The sequence below is a fragment of the Pyrus communis genome, chromosome 2, assembly GCF_041283825.1.
Source record: "Pyrus communis isolate YQ-2024b chromosome 2, ASM4128382v1, whole genome shotgun sequence".
Taxonomy (NCBI): Eukaryota; Viridiplantae; Streptophyta; class Magnoliopsida; order Rosales; family Rosaceae; genus Pyrus; species Pyrus communis.
The window spans coordinates 7094152-7114897 of record NC_142566.1 but is presented as its reverse complement, the minus strand read 5'-3'; the positions used below and the strand labels follow the sequence as shown (position 1 = coordinate 7114897).

Genomic DNA, 20746 nt, shown 5'->3' with positions numbered 1-20746 from the left:
CGCATCACCTTTTGGGTGTAGTTCAATTGATGTACTAAGATTTCATCCAAATGATGCTCTATCTCGAGACTGAGAGTATTGAGTCTTTTCTAGATCTTTCATCTCAAATTTAGACTTAAGGTGCGCGACAATTCTTTCGACCTCTTCAGGAGTTCTAATAAGGTTCATGTCATCGACATAAACTACAACAATCGTAGAAACAGAATGTGACTTCTTAATGAACACACAAAGGCATAGTTCGTTGTTCACATATCCCTGACTAGTCAAATACTCACTCAAACAATTATACCACATTCTTCCGGATTGCTTCAAACTGTAGAGTGAACACCTCAGCCAAATTGAGAGTGTGTTTTGGGTTTGAAAATATTTGATCCAGTCAATGTAAATCCCTTGGGAACTTTCATATTGATTTTCGTAGCAAGACCCCTATAGAGATACGCAGTTACTACGTTCATCAGTTGTATACTCAGGTTTTTGGAAACTACCAAACTGATAAGGTACGAAAAGTAATCATATCCATAATGGGTGAATGAGTTTTGTCATAGTTAGTCCTGGGCGTTGTGAGAAGCCTTGCGCAACACGACGAGCTTTACAACGCACAATTTCGTTCTTCTTATTACGCTTTAGACGAAAACCTACTTGTAGCCAATGGGCTTCACATGTGGAGGAGTAGGAGCTACATGTCCAAACACCTTACGTTTTGCAAGCGAATCGAGTTTAACTTGGATTGCTAGTTTCCTGTTTGACCAATCAGTTTTACATCAACATTCATCAACAAAACGGGGTTCAATGCCACCGCTCAACATGATTTCAGTAGCTACTGTATATGCTAATGAATCGTCGATGATCATCTCATTTTTACCCCAAATATCATCCAAGCTAGCATAATGGACCGAAATATCACGATTCTCGGAAGGTGGATTCGTCTCTTTAAGGACACTTCCATAATCTAGAATTTTTTTATGAGTTGGATATAATGAGTAGGTGACAGTCGGATTCACGGTAGGCTCAGCAGGGGCCTGTGCTGTGGGTTTCCTCTTCCTGGGGTGTGAATCTTTTGAACCAAGTGGTCTGCCACACTTTTGTTTAGGGCAAAGGATTGGCTAGCCACTAATGTATGTGGATCAGCCAGATTGGCATCCCGAGCCTCCTGGAGGAACGTCCGTCGTACATTTGGTACATCCATCTTTGTAGGCACATTCACAGCTGGAATATGTGATTTTGTCACTCGCGCTAAATCCATGAAAGCATCTGGCATGCTCTGAGCTATGCTATAAATGTCTAATATGCACTACATTTCAGTTCAGACTGAGTGATGCAGGGATCTAAATGAGACAAGGTGGGAGTCGCCCACGTTAATTCGTGTCATTCTTCAGGAATGTTGACATTCTTATCTCCCCCTGACAACAGGAAAACTCTTATGTTGACGTTCTTATCTCCCCCTAACGACAGGAAAACTCTCTCATAGAAGTGATAATTTGCGAAACAAGCGGTAAATAGATCGCCAGTCAAATGTCCTTAGTAACAAACAATTGAAGGAAAATCATATCTGACATAAATTCCCATCATTTGATGAGGCCCCATTTTTGTGTGTAACGGCGATGAAATCAGCACATAGATCACACAACCAAAAACGCACAGATTCGATATGTCGGGTTCTTATCTGGTAACCAACTTAATGGCACTATATGGTTGGATCGTGATAGGCCTCAGGCAGACCAACATGGCTCCATGCAATATTGCATAGCCCTAAGTAGCGATCGGAAGCTTGGTACGTATAACCAACAGTCGAGCAATCATTTGTAAGTGCTTAATGAATGCCTCTGCTAGGCCGTTTTGGGCGTGAACATGAGGTACTGGATGTTCAACTTCAACCCTATGCAATAGTTATCAAAAGTTTTAGAAGTGAATTCTCCAGCATTATCCAATCGAATAGATTTGATCGGATAATCAGGGTGGTAAGCCTTGAGCTTGATAACCTGAGCCAACAGTTTGGAGAATGCAACATTCCTTGTGGACAATAAGCACATGTGTAACCAACGTGTGAAAGCGTCAACCAAAACCATAAAATATCTAAATGGTCCGTAGGAAGGGTGAATCGGTCCACAAATGTCCCTTAAATCTTTTGTAGAAAAATTGGAGGATTCGAACAAATCTTGTCATAAGAAGGCTTAATAATAAGCTTTCCCATAGAGCAGGTTTGACATGAGATTCCTTGAATTAAACCTAAACTTCGGGTTAGTGGATGCCCGGTGATGATTTGAGGATACGGCACATCGCTGTTCGTCTAGGGTGTCCCAAACGATCATGCCAAAGTGATTTCGTGTGCGATCCCAGGGGTAGGGATGGCCACATAGTGGCTTTCTAAAGGGCGTTTGGTCGTAGTATACAAACCACTTGGGGTACACTCCATCTTCTCTAAAATACACTTCTGGCCATATTTGTAGGAAGTTATACACAGAAATTCAACTCTGTTTTCTACATAGGTTTCAGCGTGGTAATTATTATATCTAATGCCCTTGAAACTCAACAACGTTCATTTGGAACGTGGAGAATAAAGTGCCTCATCAATGGTCAAGATTATACCATTAGACCACATTATACGTGCCTTACCGTATCCTTAGATCAGGTTGGATAGGCTTGAGAGGGTTGTCAAAGGTACATTCTTAGGCACAAAGTTAGTGAAATAGATATGTTCACGCAAAACGGTGTGTGTTGTTGCACTATCTGCCAAACAACTAACTTTCCCACTAGTCATACCTAGAAATAAAAATTAATTTGAATCAATCACATGCATAAAAGTTCTAAAAAAAATATCCATCAAAATAATTAAAGTATTCAAGTATGGCAATTAAAAAAAACTTAATATCCAAAAACAAATCACCAACAAATAATCCAAAAATAAAGGAAAATTGTGCAAACTTGAGCCAAAAAAAAAAGGGGTTTGGCCACTATGTGAAATTTGGCCCCATTGTTTCAAAATTCAGCTAAAAATAGTATATGTCTAAGATTATAATCTTCCATAGGGGTAATAGCCTCTTAAAAGTCAGAAACCTCCATCTTGGTGCTATTCGATTCATCAACTTGCATAAAGTTTGATTCAAACTTCTTATGACGAGAATGATATTCAGCTATTACTTTCTGGGGAGCACGGCAAACACGGGACCAATGGTCTTTTAAACCACAATGGTAGCACATGTCTGCATCCATGGTGTCAAGTGCTTTGCCCTTATTCTTTAAGTTTAGGGCCTTAGGAGTGAGGTTAGGGCGTTTATGGGCTCGGTTTTCTCCCTTAAATGGGCATTGGTTCTATTGACCTTAACAGGGTGGCTTCTGGTCACCCCTACCATGTTTATGTTGGCGTTTTAGGTGTTGGTTTGTGCTATAATGTGCTTCAAGTACAGCAGTCGCCCTAATAGGTCGAGCTTGATGATATTTCATCAACAGCTGATTTTGCGTTTCAGCGAGAAGTAAAACAGAGATCAAACCCGGGAACATAGTGAACTTCTGATCCTTATATTATTTCTGCAGGACAATATTGGTAGCAGAGAAGGTCAAATAAGTCTTCTATAGGAGATCATCTTCGGTCAAGTTCTCGTTATAGAACTTGAGAAATGATTGGATTCGACAAACTTCATAATTATATTCATTCACAAACTTAAAGTCTTAGAAGCACAGATCCTGTCAATCATGTCTTGCTTCAGGCAAAAAGATGTCATTTTGGTGTTCAAAGTGATTAGCCAAAAATGAACTAAAGTGCTCGTGGATCTTCCTCAGCAAGGTACTCGGCTTGCAGTGAATCACGAATATGTCTTTGGATGAAGATCATGGTAGTGGCTTTTTCAGCTTCGCCAACTGAGTTGTTCGTCTCATCTTTAATGGCGGGACGCAAATTCTTTGAGGTGAGGTGAAGCTTCACATCTTGGACTCACTTGAGGTACTTTCTTCTAGAGACCTCTAAAACGGTAAAGTCGAGTTTGTTCAAATTTGGCATGTCCCTATCTCAAAATTAATGGACAAGAATGTGGTAAGTGTAATGGAGAAAAATCAATCCATTCACATAGGAGTAGAACATTCAAGCTCTAATAGACATATATTGGTTTAAATTTACATGAAAAAACTTCGGGTTTTCATGGGTGATGTTTTTCAGGAAAACTTCATGTTTTCAAATAAGGCATGTTTCTAGAAACTTCAAGTTTCGAAAGAAATATGAACTTTAGGTTCATATGTTCTTGTAGACATACATAAATGTATATACAGAAATATGCAACAAGAAAAATATACAAATAAATCTTCAGGTCTAGAATTATAATTGAATTAATTATTTTAACTTCTTGGCAAAATTAAAGTGTGTGTGAAAAATTCTAAAGCCCAAATTGTCTAAAAATAATAAACAATTAAGATTGGGGCCCAAAATCAAGGACCAAAGCCCACAAGTGGGCTGAGCAGATTGGAACGTGTGGCCCAGGCCCAAAAATTGGGCTAGGCTGGGTTGTAAGCCCAAGACCAGAGGGTGGGTTAGATAAGCAAGCCCCAATTTCTAGGCTAGATCCAAGAAGGACCATAAAAGGGCACAGATCTACTGCTTTGCAACATAGGTGTTCCCGAGGGACTCAATCCAGTGCTTCGTGGACAGGTACACCGAGTCACTAGTTGTTGGCTGGGATCGGGTGTAGGGCGGTGCATGGAACATAAATAGCCCTACGAGGGTTGGGTTCTGTTGCAGTGTGAGACAGGAGAACATAGGCAGAGAGAAGTGGTTAGGTTGGGCTTGCAGTAGCGAGCCTAAAAGAAAAAAAAAAATTCATGTTTTTTTTCAACCCGAGTCGAGGCTAGGCCCAATAAACTGGGGTCAGGCTTGAACCAAGAAATCCTAGCAAGGCTAGGTGTTTTCGCCAGAGAAGATGATCAACACCTCCACTGTAGGTGGCCAAATCTTGGACGGGAAAACTCAAGGGTACCTTTCTAAGGTATTTTGGACCATGATTACGAACAGAGATATTAAAATCTCAACATTTCAACCAAAAACCCTAGAAATTGAAATTCGGATTTCGAAAAATCCGATGAGATTCAGAGGAATCTTGGCCAATTGACATCGATAGACGAGCTTCAGGTCGTCTGAGAAATAGCCATGGTGGCTGGGCATGGCTACATGCCATGCTTCATGACGGTTCAAGCGGGGCAACGCTGTTTAGGCGTCGGGTACTGGGTTTGGGCTTGGAGTTATGGCTCCAAGTTTTGGTTTCTCAAGGAAGGGAAGGGATCCTAACGACATGGTTAGGTTTCCAACGAAACCTTAAAAAAAAATTCTTTATAATTTTTAATTCAATTCCAGATTATAAAAATTAATTAAATTTCATGCATATTCATCATATAATTCAATGCATGAGCATGTATTTGATGCAATTCATGGCAATATCAATTCACATAATTCAACAATTATGGATATAATGCATATACAAATTATGTAGAATCTAAAATTTGAAAAAAGTAAAGTTGGGTCATGCATTATGGTGAATGTTCATGCTATTAGGACTGTGAAATGTTGAGATAAAAATTGTTGTTTTGAAAGAACCTGATTGCTTAATGATATTGATGAACTAGTTTGATGCAGAAAACTTCCACGTCAGATGCCTAAGCACAGCGGTAGGAGTGTATTGATAACATGTTGTGACTTGCTTTATCTGACAGGGAGAGAAAGGGCCAGCGACATAAATAGAGAATAGAGAGAGATGTGTTTGTAAGGTTATGTATAGGATGTGTTATTCCCCTACGTAGTGCCCTTACTTATAGTAATAAAGGAGGGAAGAATCTTTCTCCTCCAAGGAATACAAGTCCTAATAGGGAAGAATAACTATAATCAAATCTAATCCCGTATTTACATAATCACACTTAAATACAAAGTTTATAACAATATTATAGTATTTCCTTAAAAAAATTATAATCTAACAAGAATTTATCTTTGCCACATCACCCATCCCCGTACCCCCAATCCGTCAACCTCATAACCTATCCAACTCTTCGCCATCCCAAACCCCTCCCCCTCTCCACTCATCCCATCTCTAGCCGTCCCCTTCCCAAACACATACCCCTCTCACACCATCCCCTCCCCACCCATACCTATCCCCAAACCCGTCCCCCTCCCCACTCATCCACTTCCCCAAGCCGACTGTGTCATCCCTTCTTTAACCCCTAAAATAATCCCCTAACATCCCAATATCATCCATTAACAATCTCTCCAATATTTTTTTTTTTTAATTCTCTTAAATATTAAGACATACTAACTAAGAATACATTCACAATATAAATTAAGAAGACACATTATAATTAAAGATTTCACAGCTTTAAAACTATTGAGAATAAACGTAATACCCTTGTAGGACTATGAGAGATGGAGAGATTTGGGAAGAGATGTTGTAGGTGGAAGCTAAAGTGGAGCCGATCACTTTGCAATGGAGGAATTTTAGAGAGAGAGTGAGTTTGATGGAAATGATGAATTATAGCAAATGGGGAGCTCTTGGCCTGACAAAAGGGAAAAGGCATTTGCTGATGGAAGCATTCATAGGATAAGACTTTCAATTTTTTGTACGTGTTAGATTTCAGCGTTGGCCTGACAATAAGGTCCATCGGGTAAGGGTTCACAATAAAACCCACGAAGTGAAATTTTTGGTTGAGAAAAAAGGTGGGAAAATACTTTAGCACCATTAAATGTACTCCAGTCTGTCAGGCAAACCCAATTTTTGGAGGGAATTTCGATTTTTCGTGAAAAAAAACTCAGGAGAAATTTTAAAACTTTGCTTGATGGAATTTTCAACCTTACTCGACAGCGGATGTGCCTTTTGCCCTACGGAACAACCATTTCGTCAGGCATTAAGTAAAAGTTATAAAAAAATTGCATACTTTTGTATACTATTTTTTGGAACGGTTAAACGATAATCAAATTTGATAATCAGATGTATTCATTGTGTGTTTCAACTTTCAAATATCATCTTTTAAAAAAAAATAACCAAATCAAAAGAAATATAGTCGTTAAATTGTGATGCTAAGTTCGTAACCGTCCAAGCTTTTTGGATGAATCCCTAGTCCATTCACGTTTATTTTTTATGATTTTCAACGTATTCGACCTCGTACTATATTCATACAAGTTTTACAGTTGGATTGTCAAAAATTATTTCATTGAGTCAAATGCCCACAATGCAATTGATTCAACCAACACTTAGTGTTTTACTCCTTAACCCTATTAATGTATCATTTTATGGTAATCACTATTGTAAGTGTTTTTAAATAATGATTGGGTCCATTCATTGTATTATTCGATGGTTAGTGAGTGTAGTAAAAAATCAGAAAATTTGGAGCTAAAATGACCATTGAATATTAACTTTTAGTTTCTAACCGTTGAAGGAATTCTTCTCGTTACCTAATGTTAAGGTTTTATTTTATTTTTATTTTTGGCACATAAAATCTCATAGAATATACCAACTATATTGACAGTTGTATTGTGGACTTAATTTCCCCAACTTCAAAAATCCTCGATGGAATTGAATATGTGAAATATGCCAATATACTTGCCCGATGGACTGGGTTCATCTTGCCTGATGAATACCCTAAACCCTAACTACTTTAGGCAATGGAGCTTACAGAATTCTGCCAAGCAAGGATACTTAACAGACAAAATTGCATTTCGTCGAGCAAGGTCTTATTCATTTCTTTTTTGTACAATAAGAGAAATGAGCTTTTGTACTTTGAGAGTGTGAAATAAAATCTTGTTGCACGTACACATTAACCTTAAATCGCTAAACCCTCAATTTCTATCATTGTACTCGTGTGCTTCCTTATTATCCCTTTTGATGTCACTTTCATTGCTTGAGTCATTGCTGTTTTCTTCAACCAAGGAATTAGGCGCCCAGGTCAATAGATAATTGCATCTATTTCAATTTCCAGGACTCCTTCCATCTCAAATGGTGGTTTTGCGATGTGTTTGCTTCGTACTCTGGGAACATTTCGAGTGATTGCAGACGAAGCCTTTTGGTGAACATTTTGGTCATCGTCAATATCCTCATCGTGTTGTTGCACCGGTAAGTTCCAAATATTTCTACTTAATAGGAATTGTACTACTTTCCAACCACCCATGAGCTTTGGATCATCCAAGTAGAATACATTGTGGAACCAAATTTGTTTCATACATATATTTTTCACCGTATTTGCAAGGAATTGGGGATCACTCTCAAACCACCGGGTGTTTGTGTTAATGGATAACAAATGCATATCATCAATGACACTGTCTGGTTTGTCTGGGTTCGTATTATACCAATGACCTTTAGACAACATGACTTCCTTGGTTTGGGCATAACAATTGAACCACACTTAAAAGTGTGCCAAACAAATAAGTATTCTCATTTACCCCCAAGACAAAAATGCTACTGTCCTCTCGTTCATTTGCAAAAAATTTAACTATATTCACATGACAACTAGCGTATGTGTCGGCGTTAATGAGACATGCCAATTGAAATAATTCTTCATCAAACAAAGATGATTTGTCTTCTCTTAACTGCCGCATCTAGTAATATGCAATGGCCATTGAATATGTAAGTTTTTGCAAAACAAAACTATTTGATTTTATGCAAAATAAAAACACTTACATGTTCGGCAAACCAATGCAAAAATAATTATATATGTGTTTCAACCCAAGTTGAAGGATATTGGGTCTACATCAATGCTTCATGTTGTTTAACGAATGGTTTGACTTCATCATAGCTGTTTAATAAGAACTAGTGAGCCACTTCCAAGTCAGTTTCTTTGAAGGGCTAAGACAAAGATCCTTTGCCAAATGGGGGTGCATGTTACGCAAAGACTGATAACTTTTCAACCCATTCACCCCCATCCAAATTGTGTGGGTGCTTATTGTAGGAAATTTCAACATTTTGGAGGTACCTTGCACAAAATGTGAAGGATTCTTGTACACTGATAGCCTCCGTTATGAATCCTTTGGGTTGTGCCATGTTGCAGACGAATCGCTTATAACCACCCAGTAGTTTGACAAATTGTTAAATATGATAAAAAAAAAATTAATTTCAAGTGCTTGATAAAGGGCTGGTTTGGTATTGTTGTGCTTTGAAAAAAGTTGCTTCTGCTGTGCTGTGAGAATAAGCAGCTGTGAAATAAAGCAGCAGAGTGTTTGATAAACTTTTTTGTAAAAGTACTTTTGAAAAAAAAAAAGTAGTATTAGAGTGTTTGGTAAACTTTTATATAAAATAGATGTGAAAAAAAGCCGGTTTTTCAAAGCTGGGTTTTGCAGCTTCGTGTTTTTGGCTTTTTTTTCATCCAAAACTGTGAAAAAAAACTGAAGCTGAGTGTTTACCAAACACAAAAACAGCTCCCAGCTTTTTTTGATAGCAGCTTTTTTCAGAATCACCTCAATGCCAAACCAGGTCAAAGAATATTAACAAATTAACGTACTGACAAGATTACCTTTCAATTGGATACATACAACGATATGCACCTGCTTAACAAATTTTACCTCATACAACAGATGTATCATTACATGAACCATGCTTGTGAAAAATGCTCGTGGATATATTTTCTCTAGCCGACATAGGATATACACAATATCTTCTTCCAAAACATCTACGTCGGATTTCCACAACGTTTTACAACATAGTTGCATGAAGAACTGAAACAAATATTTAATCGTCTTAACAACCTCGGAGTCTAAGTACGGCCGAATACCAATCGAAGGTAGCTTTTGGAGTAATACATGACAACCATGACTCTTCAAACCGAGTTGTGTCCCAAATGTCCATGTTAACATGTCTTGCTATATTGCTAGCACACCCATCTAGAAATTTCACACCTTACAACCACTTCAAGAAGTCCTTCTTGCCATCCGACTTGAAAGTAAAATTGGCATTCTTTTTCTTGTATTTACCATTGATGAATGTAGGCCATAGGTTAGACCTTATCTCCATTGCTTGCATGCCAATACGAGTCTTCATGGTGTCTTTAGATTTTCCCTCAATAAGCAGAGTCATTCTCACCACATTGTCGCATACATTCTTCTTAATATGCATGGGATTAGCAGTGTGTTTGCTTTTCAATTTCGACCAGTATTCCAAGTTAAACAATATATATATATATATATATATATATATATATATATATATTGTCCAATTTAGTTGTTCCACTAGTCTCAAGCCTTCCTCAAATTGGAGCGTATTCAACTTGGCTAACATTTCATTTCCAATAATTCTCTTGTTCTAGGTTGATACTATGTTGAGCTGGTTTGGTACTGAGGTGATTCTGAAAAAAGCTGCTATAAAAAAAAGCTGGGAGCTGTTTTTGTGTTTGGTAAACACTCAGCTTCAGCTTTTTTTCACAGTTTTGGATGAAAAAAAGCTAAAAACAAGAAGCTGCAAAACCTAGCTTTGAAAAACTGGCTTTTTTTCACATCTGTTTTACATAAAAGTTTATCAAACACTCTAATACTGCTTTTTTTTTTTCAAAAGCACTTTTACAAAAAAGTTTACCAAACACTTTGCTGCTTTATTTCACAGCTGCTTATTCTCACAGCACAGTAGAAGCAACTTTTTTTCAAAGCACAGCAATACCAAACCAGCCAGTTGTCCCATCAAATGTTTTAGGCTTGTCACGCCGCTCGTGATACCAAGTGATCCATCTTCGGTGGCCAAATTAGCATACATTTCCTATGTGCCAAAAGGAAAACGTATATTTCCTGCATGTGGGGCATGCCATGTACCCTTTGGTGTTTTAGCCCGACAACATACCATAAGCTGAGAAATCATTAATTGTCCGCATAATCGCGTCTCTTAGAGTGAACATTTCCCCTGTAGACCTATCGTACATTTTTACACGATTTGGCCATAAATCTATCAACTTGTTAATCAAACACCGCAAATAAACATCCATGAAATCGCCTGGTGATTTAGGTACTAGTCATAAAAGGCTTATGATTGTAAATTCTTTCTTCATGCACTTCTAGGGGCAAGTTCTAAGGAAGAACAACCAGTGGCCAAGTTCTGTGCTCACTGGAAAAATTCCCAACCGGATTGACGCCGTTAGAAGCAAGTCTTAGTTTGACATTTCTTGGTATTGCGGCAAAATCGGGTAGATTTTATCAAATTCTTTCTATTCTTCACTGTCAGCCAGATGCCACAACACATCATCATTAACCCGTTCCTCCTTGTGCCACTTCATATCACGAGTATGGGCAACATGTACAATCTTTGTAATCTTGGTGTTCAGGGAAAATAACCCAACATCTTATTCAAAATCTTGTTCTTTTGATATATCAACTCATTCCACTTGGGACATTTATCTAACTTCTCAAACTCACGGTAAAATAATACACAATTATTTGTGCATGCATGGTTATTGTCATATCCCAACCCAAGATCTTTCTTCGACCCAGAATGATTTGCAGGAAATGCATTTGGTTGTGGAAGCATACATTTAAAAATCCACATCATCATAGCATAGTTCTAATTGGTCATATTACATTGTACTTTCATGTGCATCAACTCTACAACGGCTGTTAGGACCAAAAAATCTTCACAACTAGGGTACAATTCTCGCTCAGCTTCCTTCAATAATTTATCATACTTCTCGGGGTTTGTGGACAACTCTTCGTCCATATTAAGCGAAGCATTAAGGAAAGCATCATTCTATATGTCCACCACTTGGTCGTCATCAAGACGTCCAGATGCAGAAGGTTCATGCCAAAGTGTTCCACATCCGAAAGACATCAACGATGTAATGTGTGATTCTCCATGATAAGTCCAATTAGAGCAAGTGTGTACCATCTCATTCAAATACAAGAGATATTGGTCTTTGTCTTGTGTCATCTAAACACAATTATTACATTTTATTAAATTTCACACAAAGACACCTAATACGATTCTGAGCGCTAACATGGTGCCTTGCAAATTGAATTAAATTGTCGATCCCATCCAAATATTAGTTACAACTTTTATCTTGCAGTTGATCTACATCTTGTCCATTGTGCCTATAATCAGAGAATTTAGCCATCATAATGATTTAAAATACGCTTTATTGCCCCTTTATGCCTTCGGTAATGATCCTATTCCATTCAAAAGTGCACTTTCTATGTTGTGGTTTACGAATGACGACTATTTTAGATCGTAGAAAATCCTGCAGCATCTCCTCAGGGATCCTCAAGTGCATGACGTATATATTACAGACAAATATATAGTATGCACTTGAAGAACATTAGGTGGATACAACCAAATTATCCACAAACGAAACTTAGCCAAGTTCATTGCAAACCATGAAACACATACTAGTGCACTCCCAAACTGTCTGGATTGGACAATTCAAGATTCATTTCGATCACGAAGCCGCATATTGCGTCTACACGCACGTCCAACAGAATCTCAAATGGGTCTACGGTTTTTTTTTTTTTTTTTTTTTTTTTTTTTTTTTTTTTTAATGAACAAAATGATGCACAATTTAAATTCTCCTAATCTACACATATTTTAATAACACAAACTCAAAATTTCACATCATCCATAATTTCAACATATTTATATAATTAAATAAATTCAAACATTATCTATAATTAAGATAAATACATACGTTTCTTTTAATTATTCCAATCACAAACCTACATAAATCAAAATTAATTAATCACACTATTGAAGAAAAAATTAATCAACAAATAAATATAAACTAACCTTTAATTATTTGGGAGAGGAAGAGATGGAGGAGAGTGTGTATGTGCGTAAGAGAGAGGGAGAGGGCGAGGGAGAAACAATGATGGCCCGCGGGAGGGGAGGAACCTTACGGAATTCCTTGTTGGGCACCTTCCCTCCCGTCGTTGAGCAAACATGGTTCCGCTCGTTTTTGTAATGCGTCAGCGTGGTCCTTTACTAGAAGAACTAAAACCATTAGTCAACGGGAATTGTCCATTGAGCAAACTGAACTTAGCCAATGAACCATTGTTTCATCCCGCAAGCCTCAATGAATTGCGCGCCAAATTTTTTCCTCAACGCCAAATTCTTGCCGACAAATTTATCCTTGCCCTACGAAATTCTTCCGTCTCCTAAAGATTTTCAGTAAAGCCTAAACGGTGATCAAATTTGCCCCACAAACTGGTAATTTCGTCGGGTAAATGTTTGTTCGCCGATGAATTTGTCTTGGTCGGGCAAGGTTTCACAGGACAATCCCAATTTTCTAGTAGTAATACCAACTCAAGTGATGTAATTTGTTCAATCCGAAGACTATAAATAAACAAGGATCAATCATCGTAAATCATATCCCAAATGAAAAGTTGCATAGCAAAAAAAAAAAACCAACATATATGCATTTGGCATAGGTCTCTTCCTAAGTTTTTGAGGTTAATTAGGTATATTAAAGCCATGAATTATTAAACAAAAGATCAACAACAATCAAATTTTATCAACGAATAGTTCCATATAAAGTGAAATTCATATATAATAAAGTAACTCATAGATGATGACAACATCTAGCCAGCTATTTGTAGAATATAGCCAGCATTGTCACATGATAACCCAACTGAAAGAAGGGATCATCATCTGATTAAGGTCGCGGTGCACTTAGTAACTTCTTTTTTTTTCTTTTTTTTTTAATTTTTTTTATTTATTTAATAGGAAGCTGTAGATCTCTAATTTTTTGTGTGAGCGGTAATGATCGTCAGAGGCTGAAACCCATGCACAAGACTTGTTTGCCAAACTTTGTCGCTGTTGGACATGGTGTAACCACACTCATGCTCCTTCCATCCTTCCAAGGCATGCACTATGCCCGCAACTCGCCATGCACTCATCACCCTTCTTGGCAACCAGTTCTGTCGTCACAAAAAAAAAAAAAAAAAAAATAAATAAAGTGTTTAGAGCTTAGGGTTTCGGAAATTTTGACGAATAAATGAAAAAAAGCTTTACCTCGCAAGAGTGAACATTCTCAAGAGATGCAGGAGTCTTCATTGCTGGAGTGTAATGATAGAAGCAGTCCTTGCGCAATTTTTTGGGTGGGAATTGTGAGAAGGGAACAAATAGTGTTCCTTTTGGTGCACGCATCTGTTCTTTTTCGGTCAATCCATCACCCACCAACCATATCTGCAAATTAAATCAATTAGCTTTTATCATCCAACGTATATGAATAGATAGAAAAATATTAAAAATACGAAAATATGGGCGAGGAAGGAGAATTTTGAAGCAAATAATTGATATATATACCTTTTGTGCATAGCTTTTTGCAACAATTAGGTCACTTTTAGTGCCATTTAGTGATTTGGTGAGTTTCAAATGCTCAGCCTGGTATAATGTAGCTACCTGAAATATTAAGAAAATTCAGGTTATAAGATAGGAAGAAACATTATCTTAATTACAAACGATCAGGACCGACACATTACATGATCACGTGACCTTCGTATGACAGTTCTACCCTTGTTTATCTCCCCAATGATCTATATAGATTATGTATGTATACCTGGATACCCTTCTGGCTCAAAGCATAGGCAATGGCATAAGCAACCTTTGTGAGATTGCCTCTAAGGACGACTTGAGTTGTCCCTTTTGGAATGCTGTTTAGGATTACAGCCACAGCTAAGCTACTTCCATCCACCACCTTGACTTTGAGATGTGGATGCCTTTGAACATAGAGACCGCCGTATCTATTCAACTCTTCACCCTGCATATACATAATATATAAATTTAATAAATAAACAACTGTTTGAGTACATAAAATGTGACAACAAAATACAGTGCGCAGTAATAAATATGGTCCTTGTTCAAGGAAAGAAATTTATATAAAATGGATTAACTGTAATCATGTCATTTCTAAGTATACAATGTTACATAAATTTTATCAACATAATTTGCATCATGGAATCAGACTGCCTCGTTTCATTTACTTATTTCCAATCGAGAGTTTAGCAGTAAATGTCGAGTCCTAAATTAAGGTCAAATTTTAGATAAAATGGTTACGTGGTAGAACCTCGAGGTGAGCCCATGTATAAGACAGATGATCACTTTACTTACATGGTATACCATATGGCTGGACTAACAGTGAATTAAATTGTAGAGTACCCTACTGGTATTCTGTATAGACAAATACTTTTGCCATGGACCATGCATTAACTGATACACAGATATAAATACATAGACAAACATTTATAATACATATTATCTACCACAACGCCATTACTAAATTGGGAAGATTTAGTGAGGACTCTGGTAAAATTAATTAACTTCTGCTTCAACCAGCGATTAAATTGTAAAAGTTAATTACTTGATTTAAGCCACTTAGTATTATGGTCTAGTGGTATTCCTCTTCATTTGTAAATGAGATGTCTTAGGTTTGATTTTTATCAAAGGCGAATTTGAATGACATTAGTGCTAGCTCATTATGAGGCTAAACCTATTCCCTTTCGTTTAGTGTAGATAATATTGTTTGTTAAAAAATAATAATAATTACCTGATTTAAGAGGCCTAGGCTTAAAACTTTGACACCTTTTTCCTCTGCATCAAGTATGGCTTCCTCAATCAAGCCATTGATAGCTTCACTTTGCCATTTCATAAAGTACTGAGATTTACAAATTAACAAATTAAATCAGATCTCATTAAAAAAAATTAAAAACAAGAATATAAATGTAAATAGGGAAATGTTATTGGCACTTCAAAAATCTCATTCTATATTCCTCATAAGTGTATTTTTCTTTCTTAATATAGAAAGTTTGAAGTATATAATAAGATTTTTAAAGTACCAATAACAATTCCTTATAAATAAATAAATAAACAACAAGAAAAAGAAGAAGTAGACACAGATTTAATAGAGAAATTAAGAATTGGGCCTCACTTGCAAACTGTACTTTGGAATAGCCCAAGTCTGTAATTTGAGCTCGTCAAAGCGGTGCCTTTCGACGACAAATGTACGGCCATAGATCCAAGTTATCATCATGGACCACAACGTGAGAGGCCACATCAACCATAAGTACCACGTCCTTGTGTGGGGCCTAGAGGCCAAGGAAACAAATCCTTGCGGTAGATAATATATGGACTCGGGCGTTGTTAGATGGGTTAGATGGAGGACATCTGGCGATTCCTCCCCTCTCGTGAGCGAAGTTTGATAGAGGGAATCACTTGATTTGTCCATGGTGCCATACATGCAGTCGTAGATTGGCATGAAGAGAGAGTAATTGGTCCTGAATTGTGTATGGTGCAAAGAATGGTACCTGCATTTATATGCACGTTAAATTTGAATTGAACTCAAAAAGATACGTGTGGAGTTGCTATTAGTATTCAAAAATATTTAAATTATTAAATGTTGACAAAGTTAATTAGTCAGACTATAAAACTACACTGTTTTGGCACTTGTCACATAAAGGTATAAAAGAGTGAATAGTTAGTATAAATGTGACATTTCGAGCGTTGATTACGATTGCATGAAGGTATAATAATAAATAATATAAGTTAACAACAACAGTATATATCATAGGTACAATATGATGGTGAGGCAACCCCTAAAAATGAAATATATACGTGGACAGCCAATCGCACCAAAAAGGATTTTCCTGTAAAGACATTTATTGCCCGCCCGCCCGCCCATTTATTGGGCATCATGTGCCTAAAATTCTATTAAAGGAAAGGCTTAATCGGGAGATAACTTTTGTGATAAAAATAATTAGAATTTAAATTCTTATGGTATAATTCGTTAGTAAATTTAGTTTAAAATTAATTTTTTTTGTTAATTATCCGTTAAATGCAGGAATAAAAATGTATTTTGACGTGTTCTTCTTCTTTGTCTCTACTATTTATCTCTCACCAAGAAAATAATGAAAACGGTTAGAATTCGACTCCTGTATCGTTATATAGCACAAACATCATAGCATCCTGTAAATTTTGAGAAGTGTTTCAAAACAAATCTGAAAATGAATAAAAACCTTGTTAACCAAATCCATCACAATCGCATCAAACCAAAAACCAAACCAATCCGACATAGCGAAATCCAGTCAATAAATAAAAAAAAAATACTCTCAAACCCATCAGCCAATATACAGCACGTAGAAGCAAAGCAGCTCATGCGGCTGTATCGTTGGTGGTATAGAGAGGCTGTGTTCATCGAGATGGGACTCTATGCCCCCTCCCTCTCTTCTCGCTGTTCCGTCTAGGGAATCGGGATGGCCTCTTTTGGGAGTAATTTTTCAATATGACCAGAACACAGGATGATACACCACGTGCCATTATACAAATTGTAGGATATGTGTGTTAAAAAATTTATAACTGAGAAATACAAATTCCCACAATTTATATAAAAACATGTGGTGTATCATCCGTGTTCCGATCACAAGGAAAAATTTATCCTCCCTGGGCCCTTTCTGTATAATTCCCAAGTTGGGTTGGAAATAACCCCTCCATCTTGGTTGTAGGTAGATTTTTTTTGTAACCCTTTTGGCTAGATAGTTATTCATACTTACAGGAGCATGTATGTCCCTGATCTATGTAAGAATTGTGCTTATCTTCTCATTTTCTAAGGAGTTTTTATTTTTTTTGTATTGTTCTTCTCCTTGCTGCTTTGTTACTAGAATTCTTATTGACCAAAAAAAAAAAAATCCTTAAAAAACCCAATTACTACGAGGACCATTTATCCAATTAGACCTAAAGAGAATGCTAAATATTTTATAATATTAGTATCGAAATTGACGTTAACCAGTGAAGTGACAAATAGTCTAAGAGAGTCCTCTTAGCATCACTATTTGGAGAAATATTTTATATGTCATTATATAAGCAAAGAAAATATTTTATTTTTGTGCCTCTCTATCTGTGTCTTTTCACTTATTTGATGACAAGTGGAGCACCGAGTTAAAATATCGAGCACTTTGAAAAGAAATTCTTTAAATTGTTTGTGTATACATTTTTGTATTGCACTTGGATGAGATCAGAGATTAGGAGAATGTTTCATAATTGTTTCATAATTGTTTGGTGTGAATTATATGTTCTCCGTACTAAAGTACAACAATATATTAACTAAATGTCTTATAAGGACTATAATATCATATTATGAGTCAAATTTTCTGTACTTAAAAACTCTTTGTAGCATATTTTTGACCTATGTATTTGAGTGATACGTGTCATTTAACTTAATTTATTTAGTTTTTCATTTTTATTAAGGAGATAAGTTAAAATGTTAACATTGTTAAATACGGTTTAAATGGATGGTTAGGCGATGACAAATAAGATAAGTCACAGAGATGCCACGAAAATTTTTGGGTGCAGAAGATTTGATCTCATCATATTATGACACGCATATTTCTATCATATCAGAGTCAGGTTCATTTGAGTGCAACAAACTAAACATCTCTCACTAACAAAGGAAGATAAATATTATTAGATCGTAATGTTAATTGTGGCACAAATTATACCATTCAACTTATTTTCGATAAGATTAATTTTTATGGTATACTTAGTTGTGGATACCTTGCAACAATATCTAATTCCTAAATAATTGAAATTGAAAACAAATAGCATCTATAAGAACGTCATGAAATTTGTTAGAAAATCAATTGTACCAGAATAATTTTGAATAAAATGTATAAATTTATATGTACTAATTATGTATATGACATATGCATACTTCCCAAGACTTGCATAAAGTAATTCTTCCCTATAACCGGTTGTATTTGTATAAAGACAACGAGAGAGAGTGAAGCAAGACTTACGATGGAGTGTACATGAAATACTTGAGAGGGGGGAAAATGGTGAAGAGCCAATTTGGAATGAGCTCAAAATTGCAATGTCCCATGTTGTTCATGAAGTCAATATAAGTTAAATAACCAGCATAGACTGCGACAGAAGTTGTTCCGGTGAATATAGTTGTCAACATTGGTATAGCAAAGAGTATGAAATATGCGATGTGCTCCGCAAATGGGTGGATCACAGCTGCACAATACATCAAAAAAATATAAGTAATAATTAACCATTTAGAAAATTGTTATTAGCGGTCTATAAAAGTCTGTCTTGCACTCTTTGCTCCTTTATTTTTCTTTATCAACTAAAATAAGGTGCATGATAATTGATTTTGAAACGTCAATAACAGCTTCTATAGTATAATATTTCGTAAACAAAGAACATTTTCACCAACCAAGAGAAACAAAGAACATTTTTCAAAGCGCCGGGATTATGTGGCAGTACACCATATGCCATTATATTATATACGTAAAGCGAAGTTATATTTTCAGGTGCCCCACCAATTGTATAATCACACGCTATGTACCACCCTGTGTTCGAGCGCACTAAAAAAATCTCTTCAAGAGAAAGTGAAGTACAGAACTAATAAAATAAAAACAATGGAAGGGGTACTTGAGTAATTTTCTTACAAGTGATTGGCTCAGTGACAATGGAGGAATGGTGATGAGAGTGGTAGCGAGAGTATAGGAAATGGTGGTGAAGTGCTCTGTGGAACCAGTAGTAGAGAAACTCCACTGGACCAGCATGAAGCAGAATTGTTAGAATAACTCCATCTGTCCTCCACATTGGCATGTTTGAAGCCCCTGGCAAGTGCCTGCTCCCTAGGTAGAATAGAATTGAGTTGAACAATATTTGATCATCCCTGCCCAAACAAAAATTAAAAAAAGAAAGATATATAACTGAAGAAATTTAAATGAACTGATTATATATAAGACTACATTCGAGGTTGTAATCAGGCAGCGCATCTTTCAGCTTCGAATGGCTTTATTCTTTATACGTACCAGTTTCTTTCTCTGTCGACTTGTTCGAATTCGAGGCCCTTGTCAACAATCCGGCAGTTGCCCTTGGCCGTTCGATATCGAGAAAGAGAGATCCATAACTGGTTGTGGACAAACCTCCACAGAATAAGTGGAAATATGAGGAAATAAGATAGATCTTTATCTTCCTCATCGTTAGCAAAATACGAGTATGTACCGTGAATGATCCAAGGAGCCACGACCACATGCTGCATTAAAACCCCATATATATAGATCACAAATTTTAAGTTGTTAATACATCAAAATATGTAATGTATAAACAATGCATATACAATGAAAACCTTAATGGGGGAGGTAACAAAGTTTTCTAGTGTGGACTGGAGCATAGTATGCAACGAGATTCTTGACCGTTCTTAGCCATTACAATCTTGGCCTTGCAACCAGTCGCCCATCCCCTCGTTCATACTATGGGCTGGTCCATTCTAGAATTCTCAGTGTGTGGCACTGTACGTACACGAGAGAGAGAGAGAGAGAGAGAGAGAGAGAGAGAGAGAGAGAGAGAGAGGTAGGAGCTAGGGTTTGTAGAAGGGAAGACCTTAAAGCTTCCAAGAGGAGTCCATGGCCATTCAGTGAGAATTCCGGGAGTAGTAGCCATATCTTTTTTCTTCTTTGCTATTAAAGCTGGCTACTTAATTTGCACACAGACAGTTTTAGCTTTGGGTATGTATGAATATATATATATATATATATATATATATATATAGTAGTTGGTTGATGAGTACGTAACTGTTTTTGTTATTGCAACAGTGACTTAAATGTATGGCGGTGCCTAAAATGCAGGAGTTTTAAATTCGATTCGGAAATTTTGTCGAAGATGTTCACAAAATAGGTGAAGATGTAAGCAAAGTCCAATAGCAACGTGGTTAAAAGTGATTAAGAGTTGGAAATAGGTGGTGAAAAAATTGTTATGCAATTATGGTTGTATTGTACATTAATTAATGACATGCACTTGCCTTGTATAGTGTCATGCTTTCT

General features: G+C 36.7%; 1 protein-coding gene across 1 annotated transcript; it reads right to left on the bottom strand.

Annotated features, from left to right (window-relative positions):
- Positions 1–13426: 13426 nt before the first annotated feature.
- On the bottom strand, positions 13427–20454 carry LOC137747689 (very-long-chain aldehyde decarbonylase CER1). The gene is made up of 10 exons (XM_068487845.2): positions 20307–20454; positions 19736–19959; positions 19364–19596; positions 18707–18926; positions 15847–16222; positions 15466–15573; positions 14479–14679; positions 14226–14321; positions 13932–14105; positions 13427–13837 (listed from the first exon to the last, which is right to left on the bottom strand). The coding sequence occupies exons 1-10, from the start codon at positions 20364–20366 to the stop codon at positions 13658–13660; spliced, it is 1872 nt and encodes a 623-aa protein (XP_068343946.2). The 5' UTR covers positions 20367–20454; the 3' UTR covers positions 13427–13657.
- Between the last annotated feature and the right edge of the window lie 292 nt (positions 20455–20746).